At 48.9% G+C, this 22,560-nt stretch overlaps 1 protein-coding gene across 1 annotated transcript; it reads right to left on the bottom strand.

Annotated features, from left to right (window-relative positions):
- Positions 1-3,835: 3,835 nt before the first annotated feature.
- LOC133162331 (macrophage mannose receptor 1-like) lies at positions 3,836-22,137 on the bottom strand. The gene is made up of 56 exons (XM_061291461.1): positions 21,962-22,137; positions 19,920-20,152; positions 19,731-19,843; positions 19,428-19,546; positions 19,295-19,357; positions 19,063-19,218; positions 18,899-18,978; positions 18,325-18,439; positions 18,195-18,245; positions 17,022-17,242; positions 16,844-16,956; positions 16,559-16,680; positions 16,425-16,487; positions 16,189-16,344; positions 16,013-16,104; positions 14,716-14,830; positions 14,587-14,637; positions 14,344-14,511; positions 14,052-14,156; positions 13,865-13,975; positions 13,267-13,475; positions 13,081-13,193; positions 12,785-12,906; positions 12,648-12,710; positions 12,412-12,567; positions 12,211-12,299; positions 11,626-11,746; positions 11,461-11,493; positions 11,222-11,389; positions 11,001-11,120; positions 10,813-10,923; positions 10,716-10,748; positions 10,065-10,285; positions 9,880-9,992; positions 9,648-9,769; positions 9,513-9,575; positions 9,271-9,426; positions 9,075-9,163; positions 8,472-8,592; positions 8,281-8,316; positions 8,032-8,199; positions 7,804-7,923; positions 7,617-7,727; positions 7,515-7,547; positions 7,263-7,448; positions 6,888-7,034; positions 6,618-6,752; positions 6,388-6,548; positions 6,190-6,313; positions 6,057-6,111; positions 5,922-5,982; positions 5,724-5,857; positions 5,610-5,653; positions 5,360-5,533; positions 5,132-5,286; positions 3,836-5,060 (listed from the first exon to the last, which is right to left on the bottom strand). Exons 1-56 carry the CDS (start codon positions 22,038-22,040, stop codon positions 4,953-4,955), a joined length of 6,501 nt encoding a protein of 2,166 aa, XP_061147445.1. The 5' UTR covers positions 22,041-22,137; the 3' UTR covers positions 3,836-4,952.
- Between the last annotated feature and the right edge of the window lie 423 nt (positions 22,138-22,560).

Genomic DNA, 22,560 nt, shown 5'->3' with positions numbered 1-22,560 from the left:
ATTGGAAAACATTTTGGAAATAACCGACATCACCGCCTGCCAGCCCGTCCGTGTATGATGCGGTCATTTATCCGCCGGCTGTTTGAGCGTAAGAAGGGTAGTCGTCGCGGTCCTGCGGCCTTGCGTGTGTCCAAGGTCTGCGGTGATTGATGTCCCTCCTCAGGCTTGTGGGCTTTGGGGATGGCACATGTGACCTCTGCAGATGCGAGTACATCAGCAACTCTCGCCCCACCTGGAGGAAGTCTTGCGCGACCTTCTCCTCCGGCGAAAGGACTACCGCGCTTATCTTACGACTCCTCGACATTATAAAAAAATGTCGGACCATCCCGCCCCTAGTTATTCATGGCATCAGAGCAAAACTGGGGATTACTCGGCAAACACAATAAATTCATAGTGGTTGCCCTAACAACCCCCCCCCCCCCTCCCTTTTTTATTTTAAAGAGGATTTCGGAGAGGCGACGTGTGGATGTCCGGGACGACGGCGCGAGGATTAGCAGCAAACTGATGAGAACAGCACAGCGTGGTTAAACAAATCAGGGACAAGATGATGCATGCTCTCAGGCGCTCATTGAACGCCTCGCGTCACGTCACACAGCTGTTTTGCCCGCAGCTTTATGTCGCCTCGATAAATACCAGCACGGCCGGGCTCTCGTTTGAGCTTCCAAATCAAGAGGTGAGCACAGGAGCGTCCCTGACGTCACAACGGCGAACCGCTACCGTGTTAGCCGTGAGATGTGATGTCGTAACATCCGACAATCTGAAGAGAGGCGTCGATGTGAGATTAGTCACATCTGCACGCCCAGTGTCGCTCACCCCGCCCCTCCCCCGGGAGAGCTCGTGAGCTGTGACAAATGACTTTACAAGTGATTGGGGTGTGATTATTGATTGAGGGAATGATTGATCCAGTCATTGACCTCTAGTTAAAAAAGGTGCTTAAGGTGACAGATAACTGCATTAAGGTCTCCCCGCAAGAATCTGGAGAAGATATCCCGCTTTAGCACCGAAACCTTTGTTAGGTTTGTCGTGCGTTTGCTCGACATCATCGTTCGGCACACTCCAACGCGTGAACATGCATAAAATAAATATTTCACACTGAATGTGCTTTCTCGAGTGACGAGGAAGATTTTTTTTTTCCCCCCCCTTTCCATACGGGACATATGACTGCACACATGTATGTGTGAACTCCATTGTAGCATTGTTCTGTGTGTGGGGAATGCGGGGATCCATCACTGTGAATTGATTGCTCACGCACAAACGCACGTGCTTCGAATTTCAAGCAATTATGCAAAAACATTGAACTTGGCATCCATCGACATTTGGTCACCTGCGAAGAAACAACACAGCTTACATTTGCTGCTTACCTTCGCTCGATGTCAATAAAAGCTGGAAGGGTAGTGTCTGTGCGTGCCACACACACACACGCACACACACGAGTGAAGTAATGACGTCGACTTCAAAGATACGCCGTCCTCCGATTCTCGCCGACTGTAATTACACGCAAGTTTAATTAATGTGGGAACACGAGGGAGGAGGGGAAAAGAGGAAGATTAGAGCAGCGCACTCTGAATTTCTTTGCACTGGCAAAAGTCGACTCCCAGGAATCTCTGGCGGGTCCCAAATATGTCTTCCACTTTTGCAACTTCTCCATCCATCTGTTCCTTCCGTCTCATTAGTTTTCTTGCTGGCGGTTTTATGCGTCCCTCTCCACCACTCTGCCCGCTCGCCTCTTCATCATATCCACGACACAACAATCAGCCCGGGGCTATTTGCCAGCGATTTGGTGGGATTCTTCCATCGCAAATCCGTCCAAAAACAAAAGCCACCGGCAACCACAACTTCTTCATTCATGCGGCGAGTAACGTATAGGTGGTAACTTATATCCTTCAGACCTAGTTTCTCAGTGACAGGCAGCCGAGTGTTATCCGCTTTCAGCCTGACCTTGTTCCGAGCGTCGTCGCACACAGGACTTCAAGATCCAGAACAATTCTGAATAAGAGAGGCTTCAAGTATTTGTTACTTCCGGTTGAAGTTAACTGTCAAATCAGACGAAAACAAATTGCAATTTTGTGTATTCAAAACAACCACGTTTTGCCCAAGTCTGTGTAGTTTAATGCTAACAAACAATGCTAACGAAGGATTCTGAACACGTATTTAAACACAAATAATGTAGCAAGCTAGCAAAAGCTATAGAGGCATACGTTCATTTTTTGGGGGGTCAAAATGAGATAACATTACTGCAGCTGCCTGCCCGAGTTGTGAGATTATTGGTTTGCATCACACTGCCCCCAAGTGTCCAAAACGAGCATAGCAGAAGAAACCGCTCAATTGAGGGCAAAACTTTCAACATCATTCAAGTGTGGCACCAAAAAGAAGAAGACATCCCTTCAACCTTAGTGGGGTTCATTCAATCCTGCTCAGAAGATGAGGTGCTGCCTGAGGGAGCATGAAAGAAAATACATTCAATGCATTGGCATTTTTTCAAAACAGGAAGCGGAACATTTACAAGCTGGAGTGTGATTGGCTGAAATGGAAGAGAAGCAAGAGGCGATTAGGAATCCCCACAAACGGAGCAAACGGAGAACACGCCAAACGCCGCCGCTATCGCGACCAGCGACAGCACACCGATGGCCACTGCCTTCTTCCTGTCCTCCTGTTCTTCACAAGACAGCAAAGCGAGACACGTGAACTACTGTCCCACCACAGACGCCTTCAAGTTCCTGAGATCCTCAATCTCCCGGGACCTGAAGTGGACAGGCCGGCCGGCCTCATAGACTCTGTCCGGAAGAAGGCCCGGCAGAGGTTTTGTACTTTCTCAGACAGCTCAGGAAGTTCAAGCTGCCACAGGAGCTACTGAAAACCTTCTACTCTGCCATCATCCTGTCTATCCTCTGCGCCTCCATCACTGTCTAGTTTGGAGATTGCAACGGACAATTAGGTCTGCGGAAAAGATCATCGGCACCAACCTCCCGCCATTCCAAGACTTGTACTTGTCCTCCGGGACCAGGAAACGCACAAGTGACCTCCCTGGCATTAACTAAAATAATGACAAAATAAGAATATAAGATTTATTGACTTAAAAAAATGAAGTTCTCAGTAAGAAAAAAAATTAATCAATGAAATGAAAACAAATAAAATCCAAAAGTCTAACGTCAATGCATGTGCTTGAGTACGAATATCTTAGATTTTAACATTTTTTTTAAGCCTAAATTTAAGAATGAAACATTGTACAGGGGAGTATTAGCAATTAATAATAAACATTTCACAGCAATGACAATTAAGTGGTGGGTAATCTTTCAGAAAAAAAACTGTCTAGCCTCCTGAATATTATTACATGATTGGGATTATTGCAAATTAAGGAGCATGGCAAAAGTTATGTCATTAGATTCCTTTCATAAGATTTCAATTATTGCTGAGGGGCATCGAAACTCTCACTTAGGGCGTCCAGTCCATTTCTTTAAAACTGGGAGAAAACAAACAAAAGCGGGTTGTCAAATACAAGTTTGACAAGTTTGTGCGAAAGAACGCACTTGGAGAAACATGAAATCCAATTTCAAGTGCGGCAACGGCCCAACCGCAGGCAGAATCATTGACAATATGAAGATTGCCCAATGTGGAAACACAGCAAGATCATGTGTGTCATTTTCGCCCTATCTCTGCAAATTTAATGTCAATCAATACTGTTTGTGTCTTTGTCAGTGCCAGAAGGAATCAATTTTATGATTTTTCTTTTTCCAAGAGGCCACAGGAATAAGTGTTTCCAAGTGATTACTTGTATAAAAGGATGCCTGTTGAGTATTTGTTTTGTCAACCAGCCACTGATGTCAAGAGTCTCAAATACGAGTTTATTCAGATTTATCAAACAGTCCCAGACAGGGAAGTCTCAAATACGAGTTGGTTCAGATTTATCAGACAGGCGTGCGTGAGTGTTGCAAAAAAATTCATTCAACCAAATCCATTGAGAGTTCATTTAAAAATGTGCCTTTTGTTTTTAAATTTAGCAAAAATTTGTGGCAGAATGAACTGAACGGTTGAGTTGCCACGGTTTGAATCAATCGAAAAATGTCGTAATCAATAGCTTTTATTTTGAAATTTCTACAACAGCAGTAGAAACCAATTCTAATTAGATTAATTAAAAAAATAAAATTAAAACACTGCAATCAGTAATCAAAAAATGTAAAAAGTGGATCTAAATCGACATGATATACAGTGAATTGTAGATGCGGTAAGAGACCATAGAAAATGATGGAAAATACTTCCAGAGACATTTCTACAGTCGCAGACATCATTGGCAGTAACATAGCTCTCTAGTGATTCAAATTTCATTATTTCTAATCATACATTCTATAGAAGCTTTTCTTTCAAACAAAAGGCTCCCAAGTCCCGGCTCGCTTTTTAAAGGCGATGAGGACAAGACAACACGACACGAATAAAAACAAAACCATGAAAGATAGCAATAACCGACTTTGGACTTTCATTCCAGCCTCGAGACGATTCTCGTCTCTCCCGTTCTTACGAGTGGGCTCTTTGAAAGCGCTGGAATGTCTGTACAATGTGTTTTGCTCTTTGAGCCAGTAACTTTACGAAAAGGCAGTCAAAGTTAAGTCAAGCGCGTAAAAAATGAGAAAAGGACAAACCAAGTAGAGTCGAGTGTAAGTGAACATAGCACGCTCGTTCACATTGCATCTGGACACGACCTCTAGTTGGTTGACAACAGCTAAGCTAAATGCTAAAAACACTTATGATAAGTTCTCTCTCCAGACCTTCGGATATGTTGTCGGCCGGAGCTAGTGATATTTTTTGTCTTTTTTTGGTTTTGTTACAATGGTGATACTATTTCTTTAGAGCACAGCAGGAAGGGCATTCAATCTTTGTCTTCGATGATGACTCGCTTGCATTGTCAATTTTCTCCATGGGCTCTTGGGCCGTTAGGAACTGACACAGCCAGGGGGACTCTACGGCGCCACCAGTGGCTGCGGTGAGGCAATTGGAAAATGTGCTATGGGCATTTTGCACATGAAGCTGTTGACTTGGGCGCAGGACATTGGCTTCCATCTTCCAGTCTGAAAGAAAACAATCCATTTCAGTGGAGCGCAAAGCTCTTCTTCTTCCCAATGCTCATTTGAGGACGCACCTGCCGTAACACAGCCACGCAGTGTTGGTCGAGGCCGACGCGGTGGATGGGTTCTCCCGCGGCCCAGTGGGTGAAGGTCACCTGGTGGCGGTCCGACCACACCAACGTGCCGGGAAGCGCCAGGTCGTTCAGTCCGGTCCACATGTCGCTGGTTTCTGATGGGAGGGAACAGAGCTCTCATGCGGTTCTCAGATGTTGACGGGGACTGTTAACGGTCGGGAGGCGCACCAAGGTGGGAGACACTTTTCACCCACGCCTGCTCCACCTCGGTGCGGATGGACACCAGTTCGGCACCGAAACCACGGCAGACCAGATGAGCATCAGACCATTCCATTTTGTCGTCAAAAAGCTTGTAGCAGAACCCCGCAAACTCCACCCAGTCGGGTGCCGAGCATCTGGGCTCTGCAGGCAAGACCCCGTGTGAGTTTTAGTCGTCATGACAGTTGGCGTGACCGAAACAAATGGTTTTGGAACTCACCCCCGTCCGCAAAGGTATAAGACACACCCAGTGGGTTGTTCAAACTGCAGATAGGAAAGCGGTAATTAGCTGGTGGTTCCTCATGGGAGTTTTCTGTGAAAGTTGGCCACTCACTGTCCGGAGGTGATCCTGTTCCTGGTGGAGCCCAAGTAAACGTGCTGCCTGGGAGTGCTCATCACAATGCAATCTCCTCCGATGTTGTTCTCAATGACTCCAGCGTGAATGGCGGCCGCGCAGATGTGCGAGTCCTGCATTTACACAAAGTTGCCGCCACATACAAGACCTCGACCAGTGGGTCAGGCAATCACGTACCGCAGAGTAGACCAATGTTCCAGCGACAAAGTATTTGGCACAGCCTGGTGGACAGTAGAAGCTGCAGAAGGTACAAGTTGGGAAAGTGACGACAGGAGGTCATGGTCATGAAACATCGTGTCAGGTGTGACTCACGTCATCGAATCGGTGAAGCGGACGCTGTTGAACTTTCTGGCGCAGGTCGTCTCATCTGTCGGACAAAAGGCGAGAGTTCGTGGCATGTTTTGGGGTTGTTGTTTTGGGCAATCAAAGCGGACGCGGATTTCACCTTCATGTGCGCATCCCAAGATGTCAAAGCGGAGGCCAAATTCTGGACGATTCTCCAGCGGCAGGATGAGGACGTACTGAGCGAACGCGGGCGTCTCAAGCAGATGAGTCACACCCCCGATGAACTAGAAATCGAATGTTTCCTTGTTTGTTGTGACAAGATTGGAGGATGAGGTCGCGGTCGACTCCATTGGCTCACCTTCCCGTCCGGGTGTTTGGTCCACTGCCTCCTATTAACGCTCAGTCTCATCTCAAGTGGGATGTCCCAGGAGCGAGTATCGGTGCTATTACAGCCCTGAGTCACGATCGCAGTCACTTTTCTCGTGTAGCCGAGGTTCACCAGGATCCAGCTGTCGAGGGCTGGAGGGGGGCGGAGAAAAGAACGCTCAGGAGGAGACCAAAGTGCCAAGCGGTCAATTTTCTACGCACCATTTTTTGACGGCTTCCAGCAGGACTCCCCGTTGAGGCGGGCTTTTTCTGGGGTGGCGTCTTCCATTGAGGAGGAGGCTTTGAAGGAAGAGTCTGCGACGCTGCCGTCGGCGATGCCCAGACTGTCGAAACACACTGAGGACGGCCAAAAATCATTTAAATTTGGAACGGATGTTTCGAATAAAAATCTGCCTATCGAGCGCCTTGTGGGAATTTGAAGAGTCCAAGATTCAGTGTCAGGCGCGGAAGATCGCGAGACGTGTATCCCACCTTTCTGTTCGCAGCTATAGACCATTTGCAGATATTTGGAGGTGGCAGGGCAGGACTTGTCTTCCAAAACCTCAATGTGGCATTTTTGCTGGCCGTTGCACAGTTTCCTGTAGCGAGGGAGGATGCCTTCCACTGAGCAGGTGGTTTCTGCAAGTTACAACACATCGGTGAGTATGAGCATTGATACACTGGAATGAGGAACCAAACGAGCATCTGAACGGTTTGTAAGCATTGCTTCAATTTCATGACGTTCCGTAGCGTGCCAAAGTTGTTTGGGGACTTTCAGGAGAAAACCAAGTGAAATGCGCTGAATGAGCCTTCTGAGGTAGGCGGACAAATGGCTTCATTGGCAAATGGTGGATTCTCAGCTCTTACCGTCTTCCGATGAGTCGTCGTCGTCCAATGAGTAGTCGTTGTATGAGTCGCCTTCTTCCTGGCAAACGTCAGCACTCCGCCGACTGTAAAAGGCGGACTGGATGCTGATGCGGCTTTGCTTCTGACCCTCAGCCTCACACACGAGGTCAGCAGAATGCTTGTTGCAGACAAGGATCTCCTTAAAGCCTGCCAAAGCATCGTCGTGTCGTTTTTGTCTCGTGTCGTTCGAAGCCAACGTTAAAGGAGACTTACCGTCATGAGGCCGCGGCGCTTTTGCCGTGTTTCCTGCAAGACAAAAGCAAAAGACGCGAGTCGGCACGTTGTGAAAATCGGCCGAGCGTCGCCACGTCTTACCGCTTTTCTTGCAGATGTAGCCGCTCTTCTTCTGGCAATCGTCAAACTTCCAGCGGCCGTTGCTTGTGAGCAAGGAAAGACAGGACGCAGCAGAGAGGTCGCCGGGGTCACCTGGAAGAGAAGACAGATGCTCAGCTCCGTGCCTCCGCAACGTTGCAGACAAACATCGGTTGGGTTTTGGACCCACCTCCGTCCATGACGATGTAACCAAACGGGGATCCGTCAGTCCACCCGCTGCCGTCTTTCGTGACTTTGTTGTTGACGCCCAACCACAGAGAGGGAGCGCTTGGCAGAGAAGTGTAGATACCTTTGGAGGTAAATGGTCAAATGTGGAACAAGAGTTTGAAACATTCCACGTTGGGGGAATTCAACAGCTCTGATCGTGACCAGACAGACAGACAGACAGACACCCTACCTTGTATGAAGGTGTGTTCTTGTGAGTCGGCGATGCTGAGCAGGTCGCCTCCGCGGCGAAGGCAGTCGTCTCGCGCCTCCTTCCAGGCCTTGGTTGGCCTGCGTTGGATTAGGTAGCAGAAGTCGGAGAAGGGTCGGTGCTGCCACCAGCCGCACTTCTCACTCCGGCCTGCAAGCGAGAGTCGAGTCACTTGAGGGCAAACGGGCGACGAGAGACCACCGCACGTCGACTGACGAGTGGGACGCCCACCTGGCGGCGGAGGAAGTAGAAAGTCTCGGACCTTGGCTGCAAGGAAGGAAAAGAGAGGGCACGTTAGCATTCCTAGCTTTGCCTTAAAATGTAAAGTGCTTTTCAAATGAAATCTATCTATCTATCTCTATCTATCTTATTATTATTATCATTATTATTAAGTGCAAAGTGAGTGGTCGTCATTTGCTGACCTGCTTTACAGATGAATGGGCGAGCATTGGTGCAGGGCCGGTCCTCAAGTTTTCCAGTCTGCGACAAGGAAGCGCAGTCTCCACGTCCTGCCGGCCTGTCTGGGACCCACTCGATCTTGCCCTGCGGACGACACGCCAGACGTGACTTTGGCGCGTTTGGTCTCGCTCGCCACCACCGCATTTGCTCCAAAATGTTGAGTCCTCTCTCCTCCCACTAATCAACCCTTTCGCACAGTATGACTTGAATTCATTGGACAATTTCCATCCACTTAAATCACAACTTGAGTTTCAGACTCAATTTTATATTCTCAGAAACGAGCGACTTTGCACTTGAACCATATATGATTTATTTTTTCACTTCATTCGAATTTATTCTCATAATTTCACAACTTTGTCCTTTTTAATGCCCCATCTGATTAACACCTTCAATATTGATCTCTTCTTGATGAGCATTCTAGCCAAAGTCGAACTTTTGTTCTTCCTAGATAATTGTTCTGCTAAAAGTTGGCTTTTGTCCTCACTTGGACTTTTTGCCTTCTGATATGACACCTTCATTCTGGGCCAGTGACCACTTTTGCAGACTGCTCTAAACGTTTGGCTTACTGTAGGTGTTGCGTCGCTCCACTCAAAGTTGCCCTTGTTCTTCTTGAGTCCCACCCAAGGTTGGTATCCTCCTGCATATGGCGCTTGAGCTTGAGGAAATCACAAAAAGCGAGAAGAGCATTCAAACGTGTCAGACATTGGGAAACGCTGGGGGGGGGGCGATAGCTGGCATCGGCAGTTTGACCCTGGCGCTCACCAGCCAAGAATTTGCCCTCGTCCCATGAGAGGACGCTGGCCAGGTGACCTTTTGATTCTTGGCAGAACTTTTCGGCCTCCTTCCAAGTGCGCTCCATCCTCCCAAAGTGATAGCAAGAGCCCTTGTACAGAAAGTCCCCAGGGTCGCAGTAGGAAGCTGAAGCCGGCAAGAAACATGGATTACAAAACCACAAGGGGGCGCTGCAGGTGTGAAAAGAAAGAAGACGCGTCGCTGCCACTCACTCTCCACTCGATGGTAGCCCAATCCGTAGTCTTTGTAGGAACACAGCTGTCCCTCCGGGCAGGCTGCAGGAGGACAGCGTGATTGCATTTTTTCCTCCTTTCAGCGTCAACATCGACATGGACGTGCACACTTACCGTCGGGCGACCGCTTGCACATGTACGGCAAGGAGGATCCGCACGAGCCATATCTCCACTTGCCAGGCTGATTGGAGGAGTGCACGCCTTGGTTGACGTACGCGCAGGACTGAAGGTTGGAGCTGTAGAGATAGGTCATAAAAAAAAAACATACACACCCGAGAAACGGTTTTCCCTCCCTTCTCTGTGCCCCGCCTGAGTATGAAAGAACGCAAAGAGGTGACCTTCTTACCTTCCGTCTTGACGCGAGTCCCTGTTGGCGTAGGCCGGGGTCACACCGGTGTCGGACCAAGTCAGCTTCTTTTCCCCCTCTTCAAAAAACTGACACCAATCCTTGTTGCAGTCCTGCCGAAACCAATCCCGGTTGTCAGTCAACTACCGGTAGCGAGCCAACAGCAGCCTGCGCGTGCGTCTCACCAGATTGGAGAGTCCGATCCAGAAGGGCTTGTCGCCCATTTGCTTCTTCACAAAGCTTTCCTCGTCCTTGGAGGTGATGGAAACAAGGTCGCCGCCCTCCCAGAGGCAGTCCTGACGAGCCCCTAGCCAACCGTTGTGCGTCTCCACCTTCTTGTAGCAGTTGGAGGCGTGAGGATTCCATCCGTTTTTGGGGTCACATGATGCCTTGGGATCGATTAATGCTGATAAAACAGCAAAGTTAGTTGCATTGGTCATTTTTCAGCGTTTGGTGAAAAGCAGAAATTCAGCAAACAGACAAGAATGGAGTCGGCCGAATTCCCTTTTTGCCAAATTGCGTCGCCTGCTTGACTGGCAATCCACAACTGACAGGCTATTAGCCTGAAAGAATACAGTCACAAGAGATAAACAAGGCCAGTTTCAAGATGCTGAATGATCTCAAAGAACCAACTCGGGCTGCCACAAATGATTATTTAGCTCATGGGCTAGTCACCAATGGTGTAGTCACTATTGAACGGCGAGCAGCTGATCTTGCATAACCTTCTTTTGCTTACAACCTGAATTGTTTACGCGAGGAAAATAAAAAAAGAAGACAAGCGTCGTCATGTCGTTTTTGTCTCGTGTCGTTTGAAGTCACCGTTCAAGGAGACGTACCGTCATGAGGCTGCTGCGGCGGTTCTGGAATTCCTGCAAGACAAAACCCAAAGAAGCGAGTCAGCACGTTGTGAGGATTGGCCGGGCATTGTCTTACCTCTTTTCTTGCACATGTAGCCTCTCTTCTTCTGGCAATCGTCAAACTTCCAGCGGCCGTTGCTTGTGAGCAGGGAAAGACAGGACGCAGCAGAGAGGTCGCCGGGGTCACCTGGAAGGAGATGACAGATGCTCAGCTCCGTGCCTCCGCAACGTCGCAGACAAACATCGGTTGGGTTTTGGACCCACCTCCGTCCATGACGATGTAACCCAACGGGGATCCGTCAGTCCACCCGCTGCCGTCTTTCGTGACGTTGTTGTTGACGCCCAACCACAGAGAGGTAGCGCTCGGCAGAGAAGTGTAGATACCTTTGGAGGTAAATGGTCAAATGTGGAACAAGAGTTTGAAACATTCCACGTTGGAGGAATTCAACAGCCCTGATTGCGACCGGACAGACGGACAGACTTACCTTGAATGAATGCATGTTCATGTAAGTCAGTGATGCTGAGCAGGTCGCCTCCGCGGTGGAGGCAGTCATCTCGCGCCTCCTCCCAAGTCTTGGTGGGCTTGCGTTGAATCAGGTAGCAGAAGTCGGAGAAGGGTCGGTCCCGCCACCAGCCGCACTTTAAACTCCAGCCTGCAAGCGAGTCACTTGAGGGCAAACGGGCGACGAAAGAACACACGTCGACTGGCGGGTGGGACGCCCACCTGGCGGCGGAGGAAGAAAGTCTTGGACCTTGGCTGCGAGGAAGGAAAAGAGAGGATTCATTAGCACACTTGCTAATGTAATGTATGTAATGTAAAGTGCATTATATACTATCAAAGGTATGATTATGATGATGAGAGAGCACGTGGTCATCATCACTTGCTGACCTTTTTTACAGATGAATGGCCGAGCATCGGTGCAGGGCCAGTCCTCAAGTTGTCCAGTCTGCGACAAGGCAGCGCAGTCGCCACGTCCTGCCGGCCTGTGTGGGACCCACTCGATCTTGCCCTGCGGACGACACGCCAGACGTGAGCACATTTTTTCCCAAAGTCCTTTTTCCTCCTACTCGTCAATATTTTCTCAAAGCAAATATATCTCATTGTTGTCAATTTACAACTATTTTCCAGTTAAAGCACAATTTGAGTTTCAGACTCAAACCGTTGTCATTCTATTCTCCTAAAAGTCCCACTTTGACCTGTGAACTTGTGCACTTTGATCATTTAGGATCTCATTCATGTTTTCCAGTGAATGACTACTATATTATTCTCAAAGAACCCCAACGTTGTGCTCGTGAATGCTCCAGTTGATTTACACCTTGAGCATTTTTCTCTTCCTCTAACGGTTAGAGGATGTCGTTTTTTTCCCTTCTAATTCAGTCCAAATTTGTTCCGCTAAAATGAGCCTTCCGATATGACACCTTCATTCTGGGCCAGTGACAACCTTTGCAGACGGCGCCAAACCGTTCCGCTTACTGCAGGTGTTGCGTCGCTCCACTCAAACTCGTCCGTGTTCTTCCTGAGTCCCACCCAAGATTGCGATCCTCCTACATATGGCGCGTGAGCTGGAGGAAATGACAAAAAGCAATTGAGCGCAAGAGGCGCATTCAAACGCGGCAGACATGGTGACACGTTGCGGGACGATAGCTGGCATCGGCAGTTTGTCTCGAAGCTCACCAGCCAAGAATTGGCCATCCACCAGTGAGTGGACGCTGGTCAGTTGACCTTTCCAGTCTTGGCAGAACTTCTCGGCCTCCTTCCAAGTGCGCTCCTTCCCCTCAAAGTGATAGCAAGAGTCCTTGTACAGGAACTCGCCAGAGTCGCAGAAGGAAGCTGAAAAGCAAAAGAAAAAAAATTTGGAAAACCACACGGTGCGGGTGCGAAAAGAAAGAAGAAGCGTCGCTGCCACTCACTCTCAACTCGACTGACGCCGAGTCCGTAGTCTTTGTAGGAACACAGCCGTCCCTCCGGGCAGGCTGCAGGAGAATGAGGCGATTGTGTTTTTCTCCTCTGAGCGTGCGTCAACATCACAACGGACGAGCACACTTACCGTCGGGCGACCGCTTGCACATGTACGCCAAGGAGGATCCACACGAACCATGTCTCCACTTGCCAGGCCGACTGGAGAGGTGCACCCCTTGGTTGACGTACGCGCAGGATGCAACGTCGGCGCTGTCGGGGAGAAGACATGAAATGCGAGAGACACATCCCACAAAGGGGCCAATTTGAAGGCTCCTTGCTCGTCTTCCCTGTGCGCTCGCTCAGGTTTAGCAGACGGGTTCCATCATCTCGCCGTGTGCCCCGCCCGCCCGTCAATGAACGGACACGAAGAGGTGACCTTCTTACCTTCCGTCATGACCTGAGTACCAGTTGGCGTAGGTCGGCATCACAGCGGTGTCGGACTTAGTCAGCTTCTTTTCTCCCGCTTGAAAAAACTGACACCAGGTCTCGTTGCAGTTCTGCAGAGTCCAAACCCGTTGTCAGTCAACTAACTACCAGTAGCCAGCCAACTGCCGCTTGCGTGCGCCTCACCAGATTGGAGCGTCCGATCCAGAAGGGCTTGTCGCCCATTTGCTTCTTCACAAAGATTTCCTCGTAAGGCGAGACGATGGAGACCAGGTCGCCTCCCTCCGAGACGCAGTCGTAACGAGCCCCCAGCCAACCGTTGGTGGTCTCCATTTTCTTGTAGCAGTTGGAGCGGAAGCGGCGCCACCCTTTGGTCCTATCACATGTCTGAATGACTGAGAATGGAATGGAATGGAATGGAATGGAATGGAATGGAATGGAATGGAATGGAATGGAATGGAATGGAATGGAATAGAATAGAATAGAATAGAATGGAATAGAATGGAATAGAATGGAATAGAATGGAATAGAATGGAATAGAATGGAATAGAATGGAATAGAATGGAATAGAATGGAATAGAATGGAATAGAATGGAATAGATCTTTAGTATTATCATTGTTACATGTAAAACATTTTGTGACAGAGCTCGCCTTTTATTCCGTTTCAGCCAATTGCGTCACCTGCATCAGCACTGACATCAGACCAAAAAACGAAGCATCGCCATTTCGGTCCTCCGATAGGATGACAAGCGTTGGGCAGAATGGACCGAGCACCCTGTCTCACCTCGTCTCTTGCAGACGTAGCCGCGCTTCTTCTCGCAATCGCCGACTTCCCGGCCGCCCTCGCCACCGAGTAAGGAGTTGCAGCGTCGGCCGGAGGGGTCACCGGGGTTATCTGGAAGGAGACGGCGGATGCTCAGCGCTCCTCCACGGAAATGGACATTTCCCGGCCAGGTTTTAGAGCCACCCACCTGCGGCGGCCGACTGGACGGAATTGGGTGAGGATTGGGCCGACTGCTCGCTGCCGTCTTCAACCGTGGTGTCCAACCACACAGAGGAAGCCTTTGGCAGAAGACCTTTGGGTCAAAGGTAAACACCGTTGAAACATCTCACAGGTGCATGTGCGAAACGCTTAACCGTAATGAAGCGCGGATGACGTCTGGCTCGTGTCCTTGTCGCTGGGGGCCACAAGCTTTTCTTTGGAATGTAAGAAACTTGGCAAAAATGCATGTCGTCTTTCATCAAGCACATTGAACAGCCTACCTTGGACGAAGGCGTGTTCCTGGGAGTCGGCGATGCCGAGCAGGTTGCCGCTGAGGCGGGCGCACTTGTCTCGCGCCTCCTCCCAGGTCTTGGTGGGCTTGGAGTCGATCAGGTAGCAGAAGTCGTTGGCGGCGTTTTCCTGCCACCAGCCGCACTTTGCGCTCTTGCCTGCAAGCGAGACTCGGGTCACTTGAGAGCAAACAGGATTTCGCACGTGGGCTGCAGGGTTGGACGCCCGCCCACCTGATGTTGATGTCGGCGCTGGGAGAAGCGGAAGAGAATCTCTGGCCTTGCCTGCAAGGATGTGAGAGGGTCAAATATGAGAGCGCGACCAGAAGACAAAGGGCAAATGAGAGGTCGTGACCTTCCGACCTTTTTGACAGATGGATGGACGAAGGGTATCGCATTGGGTCAGGTGAGCTTTCCCATCAAATGCCAATTTGGAGCACTCAGATGATCTGTATGAATTATACCACGGGACATCATCCTGCGGGGGAGGACACAGTGGGCGTGACTTGAGTGTGTTAGTTGTTGCAGTTGTTCCGATGGGCTCCCAGCAAATCCCCTCAAAGTCACTTTATTGATTCAAATCACTCCAATTCATTTTCATAACCTCTTTTTCACAATCAGAATTGTTGCCATATTCAGATTAGAGATGCACCGATCCGATATCTGGATCGGATATCGGCCCCGATATCAACAAAATAGATGGATCGGGTATCGGAAAATGCAGCCGATCTGTGAGCCGATACTTTCCTTAATCTATTGGGACGCGGGCTACGTCATACGTCAGCAGCACGTGTGCCGCATGCCACGAGAGTTTTCTAAACAAACGCAAACATGGAGCGAACGTTCGCTTCTCTTCCCCGGGTTGCTAAGCGGACGTCAAACCCTGCGCGTTCGCTTCTCTTCGGGTTGCTAATGGGACGTCAAAGGCTGCGCGTTCGCTTCTCTCCCGAATGGGGGGGGGGGGAGGCTAATCGGATGTCAAACGCTGCGTGTTCGCTTCTCTTCCGGGGGGGTGTTAATGGGACGTCAAACGCTTTGTGTGGCGGGCTCCATCTAGTGTGGAAACTGAGAAGCTGAGCTCAAGCTTCTTGTGCGGGCCATATTCAATTATGTTTTCAGAATTTGCTGCGGGCCAATAAAAACTGGACCGTTATTTTGGACACCCCTAATTTAGAGCAAAGAACTGTGTAGTCTGCCTGATGCCATTGCCTTTGGTCTTTTCTGTTCCACATGTAGAGTTATGTAGCTTGTTAAGTCAACCATAATATCGGATCGGTATCGGGTATCGACCGATACGCAAAGCCACGGCATCGGTATCGGTATCGGAACTGAAAAAGTCGGATCGGTGCATCTCTAATTCAGATTGAGAGGTTTCAATGAAAAAATGTTGCCCTGCAAGATGAGCGGTGCACTTTGATTCGATTGATCACCATTTGAATCCTCATCAAATGAAAAAACGTGTCTTGCAACACCACTCGAGGCAAGTCCAATTCAAATCAAACCATTTGACTGGCAGAGCGAGCGAGCGAGCATGCTTGTCCGATTTGTCCTCCTAATTCAAAAAAATTTTGTTCTGCTAAAACCACACTTTTTAACATGACGGCTTCATTCTGGTCAATTGACAAGACCTCGATCTGTTGCACACAGGTAGGTCACTTACTGGACATGATCTGTCGCTCCACTCAAAGTTGCCATTGTTCTTCTTGAGTCCCAGCCAAGGCAACCATCCTTGTCCATCTCGTCGCACGTGAGCTTGAGGAGAGCGGAACAAACACTTGTTATGAAACATTGCGGGTCGATTGCTAGCCTGCTCATTTTGCCTTGGCGCTCGCTCACCAAACAAAAATTGTCCGCCAACCAGTGAGTGGAGGCTGGCCAGGTGACCTCCCTTGTTCTTGCAGAAATTCTCAGCCGCTTGCCAGGTTTTACGTGTCCCCTCAAAATGGTAACAAGAGTCCTTGTACAGGAACTCGCCAGAGTCGCAGAAGGAAGCTGAAACCCAAAAGAACCTCGTTAGAAAAGCACAAGAAGACGCTGCGGGTGGAGAAAGAAGAAGCGTGGCTGCCACTCACTCTCAACTCGATTGTAACGGTAACCCAAGTTTTTGTAGGAACACGGCCATCCGTCCGGGCGGTCTGCAGGAGGACGACGTGATTGCAATTTTTCCTCCTTTCAGCGTCAACATCCCAAGAAGAGACAGACTCACCGTCGGGCGACCACTTGCACATGTATGCCAGTGAGGATCCGCACGAGCCATGTCTCCACTTTCCAGGCTGATTGTAGAGGTCCACACCTTGGTTGACGTAGGCGCAGGACTCGACGTTGGAGCTGTGGCGGAAAAGTGGGGGAAAATGAGACACACGACTGGCCAATTTGGTATTTATTTTCCTCTTTTCGGATCAAAGGAAAACAAAAGCTGTTTTTGGTAAGGGTTCCGAAATGCTCCTGTGCATCTTGCCGGACACCAAACGCAAAGAGGTGACCTTCTTACCTTCCCTTTTGACGCGGGTCCCAGTTGGTGTAGTCCGGCGTCATACTGGTGTTGGACCACGTCAGCTCCTTTTCTCCCGCTTCAAAAAACCAACACCAGTCCTCGTCGCACTTCTGCCGAAACCAATCCCGGTTGTCAATGGCGTAGCAATGGCGAGCCGCTAGCACTTTGGTCTTACCAGATTGGAGAGTCCGATCCAGAACGGCTCGTTGCCCATATGACTCTTCACAAAGTCTTCCTCGTCCTTGGAGGTGATGGAAACAAGGTCGCCGCCCTCCCAGAGGCAGTCGTAACGAGCGCCCAGCCAACCGTTGGTTGGGGCCATCTTCTTGTAGCAGTGGGAGCCGTGAAGAGTCCATCCGACTTTAGCGTTACATGTTGGCTCAGGAATGATTGGTCCTGATGAAAGAGCAAAGTTGCCTTGGTCATTTGTCAGCGTTTGGGGAAAAACACAAATTGAGCAAACAGACAAGAAGGAAGTCGGCCGAATTCAGTTGTTGCCAAATTGCGTCACCTGCCTGACTGACAATATGAGATCAATCAAGTGGAACTTAAGCGTTGGGCAGAGGCTGAGATCAGCCGGAGTCAAATTGCCTGTTGGCCGTGCACAAAGTTGGTCAATAAAGCCAATTCTGAGTCTGAAATCATCTATCCACAAAAAATCAACAAGGCACTTTTTTTTTTTTCTTCTCACGATCGGCATCAACCGTTTTCAAGATGCTGAATAATTTCAAGGACGGAGGAAATTCAGTCCACTTCTGTCTGACATGCTTTCATCGCAAACAGTAATGCGGCCATAACGCAGTGTGTGCACTGTCCGTTTTTTTTTCATTTGTTTTTTCTTTTTTGTGTGTCAAATGTTCGCATAACCAAATTGATTACATGTGGATAAGTAATATTATTATTTGGATGAGTGAAAGGCAATTCATTTGGAAGCAGTTGTGTGGCCTTGGAATCCCCCTCGCCACCCTCCCTTTGCGTTTCCTACCCAGCCTCTGCTGTCCCCCCTCTTGCCTGCTCGGAGCAGCAGAGAGAGAGGCGGGGAGGGAGGGGCGAGAGGAGAGAGAGAGGGCTGCTCTTCTGACACGCACGCACGAAAACGAACAAAAGAATCCCGACACGACACCACTCTCAGCAGCAAATTGACATCACGCGACAATAAGGGCGCCTCAGTGCTCATTGAACGGATTTGAGATGGAAGTGAGTCAGCTATGGAAGAGAATTTTTTTTTTTGGAGAGTGCTCGTGCACCCCCCTCCCCCCCCCACACACACACACACACACGTGTATGGCGCCCTGAGCGGTCGCCCATATTACCCTTAGCAAAAAGCGGCCCTGCGCAGGACTCCCACCTGATTCTGATGTCGGCGCCAAACGAAACTCGAAGGAATCTCTGGCCTTGCCTGTAAGGACATGAGAAGATCAAAATATGAGAGAGCAACCAGAAGACAAAGGGCAAATGAGAGGTCGCGACTTTCTGACCTTTTTGACAGATCAGTTGCCAATGCACACTGCAAGAATAAACGTGAACGTAACCACGCGGACGCAATTGGGCGCAGTCATCATATCTGTCTCCTGAACCCCACAGGACGTCATTCTGTGGAGGAAGGACACAGCGGGTGGGCGTGACTTGAGCGTGTTAGGTGTTGCAGTTGCTCAGATGGCTTTCCAGCAAATTCCTTCAAAGTCACTTAATTGATTTAAATCTCTCCAATTCATTTTCATAACCGCTTTCTCACAATCAGAATTGTTGCCATATTCAAACTGAAACTTTTCAATGAACAAATGTTTCCCTTGAAAATGAAAGGTGCACTGTGGTTCTACTCATCACTTCATTGGTTCTTCCTTGCAAATGATCATTTGAATCCTCATAAAATGAAAGAGCCAGTTTGTCTTGTAACACGACTCAAGGCAAGTCAAATTCAAATCCAACCATTTGACAGGGAGAGCATACATGTCAGATTTGTCCTCCTAATTCAGCACAACTTTGTTCTGCTCAAATGACACTTTTTAACCTTTGCCCTCTTTTTTTGGACCTCGATCTGTTGCCACTTACTGTGGTTGATCTGTCGCTCCACTCATATTTGCCATTGTTCCTCTTGAGTCCCAGCCAATTATAATCACCTCGGGCGTGAACTTGAGGAGAGCAGAACAAAGACTTGTTGTGAAACATTGCGGGTCGATTGCTGGCCTGCTCATTTTGTCTTGGCGCTCGCTCACCATACAAAAATTGTCCGTCAACCAGTGAGTGGAGGCTGGCCAGGTGACCTCCCTTGTTCTTGCAGAAATCCTCAGCCTCTTGCCAGGTTTTACGTGTCCCCTCAAAATGGTAACACGAGTCCTTGTACAGGAACTCGCCAGAGTCGCAGAAGGAAGCTGAAACCCAAAAGAACCTCGTTAGAAAAGCACAAAAAGATGGTGCGGTGTGAAAAGAAGCGCCGCTGCCACTTACTCTCCTGTCGATAGTAAATGGAAGCAGATGCTTTGTGGGAACAGGTACGTCCATTCGAGCAGGCTGCAGAAAGATGACGTAGTTGCGCTTTGCTTCTTTCAGCGTCAACATTACAACGGGGGTTCAGACTTACCGTCGAGCGGCCGCTCGCACATGTACGCCAGTGAGGATCCGCACGATCCATGTCTCCACTTGCCAGGCTCACCGCGGGCCACACCTTGGTTGACGTAGGCGCAGGACTCAACGTTGGAGCTGTCGGGGAAAAGTGGGGAGAAACAAAACACACAACAAGCCAATTTGGAGTTGATTTAACTCTTTTTTTGATCAAAAGAAAACACAAGCTGTTTTTGAAGCTGCTCACACATTTTTGGAAAGGGTCCCAAAATGTTCCTGTGCATCTTGCCGGACATAGAACGTAAAGAGGTGACCCTCTTACCTTCCCTTTTGAGCCCAGGCCCAGTTGGTGTAGTCCGGCGTCATACTGGTGTTGGACCAAGTCAGCTCCTTTTCTCCCGCTTCAAAAAACCAACACCACTCCTTTGTGCAGTCCTGCCGAAACCAATCCCGGTTGTCAGTCAACTACCTGTAGCTAGCCAACAGCCGCTAGCTAGCACTTTAGTCTTACCAGATTGGAGAGTCCGATCCAGAAGGGCTTGTCGCCCATTTGCCTCTTCACAAAGTCTTCCACGGTCTCGTCGGTGATGGAAACAAGGTCGCCGCCCTCTAAGGCGCAGTCGTACCGAGCCCCCTGCCAACCGTTGGTTGTCCCGGCCTTCTTGTAGCAGTGGGAGCCGTGAAGAGTCCATCCGTTGTCACATGTTGGCCCAGAATTGGTTGATCCTGATAGATCGGTTAATCCTAATGAAACAGCAAAGTTGCCTTGGTTTGAGACAGACAAGAATTCAGCCGAATTCACTTTTTGCCAAATTGCGTCACCTGCATGACTGACTTGGGCATTAAAAGCCAATTAGCCTGAGAAGATAAACATGGCATTGTTTTCCATGAGATAATCATCAAACTGTTTCAAGGTGCTGATTCATTTCAGGGACTGTTACACATGTCTAAAAACGGAGGAAATTCAGTCCTCGTGCAACCACTTGGCCAGGCAAGCTTGTTTTTTTACTCAAGTGCGGCCCACGTCAAAGGAGTCCACATTCGACTTTTTAAGATTTATTTTCATCTATCGCCAAAAGGTACAAACTAAAATATTATATTCACCCAAAAAAATCAACAAGACACATTTTGAATGATTTCAAGGACTGTTGCACATGTCTAAAAAGGGAAGAAATACAGTCCACTTCTGTCATTCTGCCGCCACTCGGGTGACAGAAAAAGATTTTTGTTTTTTTGAACTCAACTGCTGCCCACAGGATGGCGCTAGAAGTCAACAAATTCCACTTCCAGCTTTTTCTTTTTTCTTTTCATCAATTACCAAAAGATACTTTGACAATCTATGCACAGGAAGATGTGTTGGAATTTTACGCCTCTTGTAACAAATCTTCGTGATTATCACTTCCTTTGCCCCACCGCCCACACACGCTCCAGTGCAACGTATTTGCCCCCCTTTTTTTTGTGGGGGGGGGGGGGGGGGGGGCTAAGAAGAACGCAATGTTCTCTAATTGTGTCGGGTTTTTTTTTTTTGGGAATAAGAAAAACGCAATGTGCGGTTGCAAATATTAAAACCAATAGTGGTGCTGTTGTGTTGCTAACTTACGCGTGTGCACGTCGCTATATACGCAGACAGATTGTAGCCCGAATGACGTTTTCGTTGATTTTGTTTGGAGGGACGGACAAACAAGTGCCACGTTAACATCAAAGTGGATCAAATGATATATTCGCTCCTCTAATCGTGTAGGTTGCATGTCGATATGAAAACTTGTTTGGTGGTAAAAAGAGAGCAGGGAGGGCTCTGGATACACTCCATCACTATTGACTAAACGACTTATGTTGCAGACCGGACGGACATTGTCATTACTCGTAAATACAACCTTTGCTTATAATATATTTCCGAGACGAGGAGAAAAACGGAGTTTGCCTTTCCAACAAAGCGATACACCGTTTTGTCCTCACTGGGGCTCTTTTACTCCCCAAACATATTTGATGTATGTCTATGTTGAGGACTTGCTGTATATCATCCTCCCTGTGATATTGGGCTTCTCGCATGTTCACAGGTACAATCATTTTCTTCTGCTCTGTCACTTGAGTTCCGGAATCATTCTCGTTTCCTCGCAAACTTCTTTCTCTCGAGTTGCCGTGCGCATTTGGGTGAGGGAGGGGGGAGTGGGGTGGAATGTGCCATTGGGTCTCGTAATCAATGTCAGCTTGTTGAAGAGGCATAAAAACAGGTAAAAAAGACTCTTTGCACTCACAACACAAAGTTTACGTGCACAAAAGCAAGCGCTGTTACATCCATTTGAAAAGAACTCCATTTGGGTCCAAAAGGTGGACCAAATTTGGGTTGAAAATCAAGCCCCAAACTCTTTTGCGCATGAACAGTCCATTTTGTACAAAAACTCCTCAAATGCCATAACGCCCCATAGTTGAGACCAATTAACCCAGCTTCCTAAGTCGGTCCAATTTTGAACCCGGCGGTGGATCCGCACTGCCAACCGAACCACACACTTCCAAAGTTGTCATTAAGTTGTACATTTTGGCCGATGGACTCACCGTCTGCGCAGGTGTACAACATCCATACAACGCAAGACAGCAGAACCAGCGCCAGGCGCGCGGCAGGCGGGGTCTTCATGGCCTCGAGGCTATTGAACGCAGAAATCCCGGTGTGATGCACGCACTCGTTCCGCTCGAAACAAGGACAGCCGCCCGCTCGACAGGCGCTCGCTCGCTCGCTCACTCGCTCGGCTGCGGCTGCTGCGGCTGCTGCTCGGCCCCCACCTTCGCGAGTAACGCACCCTCGGAAGAGCGCGTTCCCGCGGAGACGCTCTGTACGTGTGCGCGTCTTTGAGCGATGGAACGCGATATCTATTTGGCCACCTTTGTCCAGACTTTGGACACCACTGATTTTATTCGCTATGGGAAAGAGGGGACGCAAGCAAAAAATGGGAACAACCTTTCGGGTCACCTCAACCTACGTTTTAAAGTGAAGCCAAGTCATGTGTAAAAGTTTTTTGTTTTTTTTTACTCGACATCAGTCAAAGTGGAAGCAGCTCATGACGACGTCGACTGACTGAAAGGTCAAAAACATTGGCTCACTCAATCAGCCGACATTTTCTCATCACATCAGGGGGGTTGCTTGCGGAAAAAAAAAA

Source organism: Syngnathus typhle, linkage group LG1 (genome assembly GCF_033458585.1).
Source record: "Syngnathus typhle isolate RoL2023-S1 ecotype Sweden linkage group LG1, RoL_Styp_1.0, whole genome shotgun sequence".
NCBI classification, from domain to species: Eukaryota; Metazoa; Chordata; class Actinopteri; order Syngnathiformes; family Syngnathidae; genus Syngnathus; species Syngnathus typhle.
The sequence above is the reverse complement of the archived record's forward strand: the minus strand, read 5'-3'. Positions and strand labels throughout refer to the sequence as shown.

Coding starts and splice junctions, on each gene's coding strand:
- LOC133162331 (XM_061291461.1), bottom strand. CDS start 22,040: ATGAAGACCCCGCCTGCCGCGCGCCTGGCGCTGGTTCTGCTGTCTTGC. Junction 13,976..14,051: donor CGTCCAGTCGGCCGCCGCAG/GTGGGTGGCTCT, acceptor GTCTCCTTCCAG/ATAACCCCGGTGACCCCTCC. Junction 10,286..10,715: donor GCCGCAGCAGCCTCATGACG/GTACGTCTCCTT, acceptor CTGTTTTATCAG/CATTAATCGATCCCAAGGCA.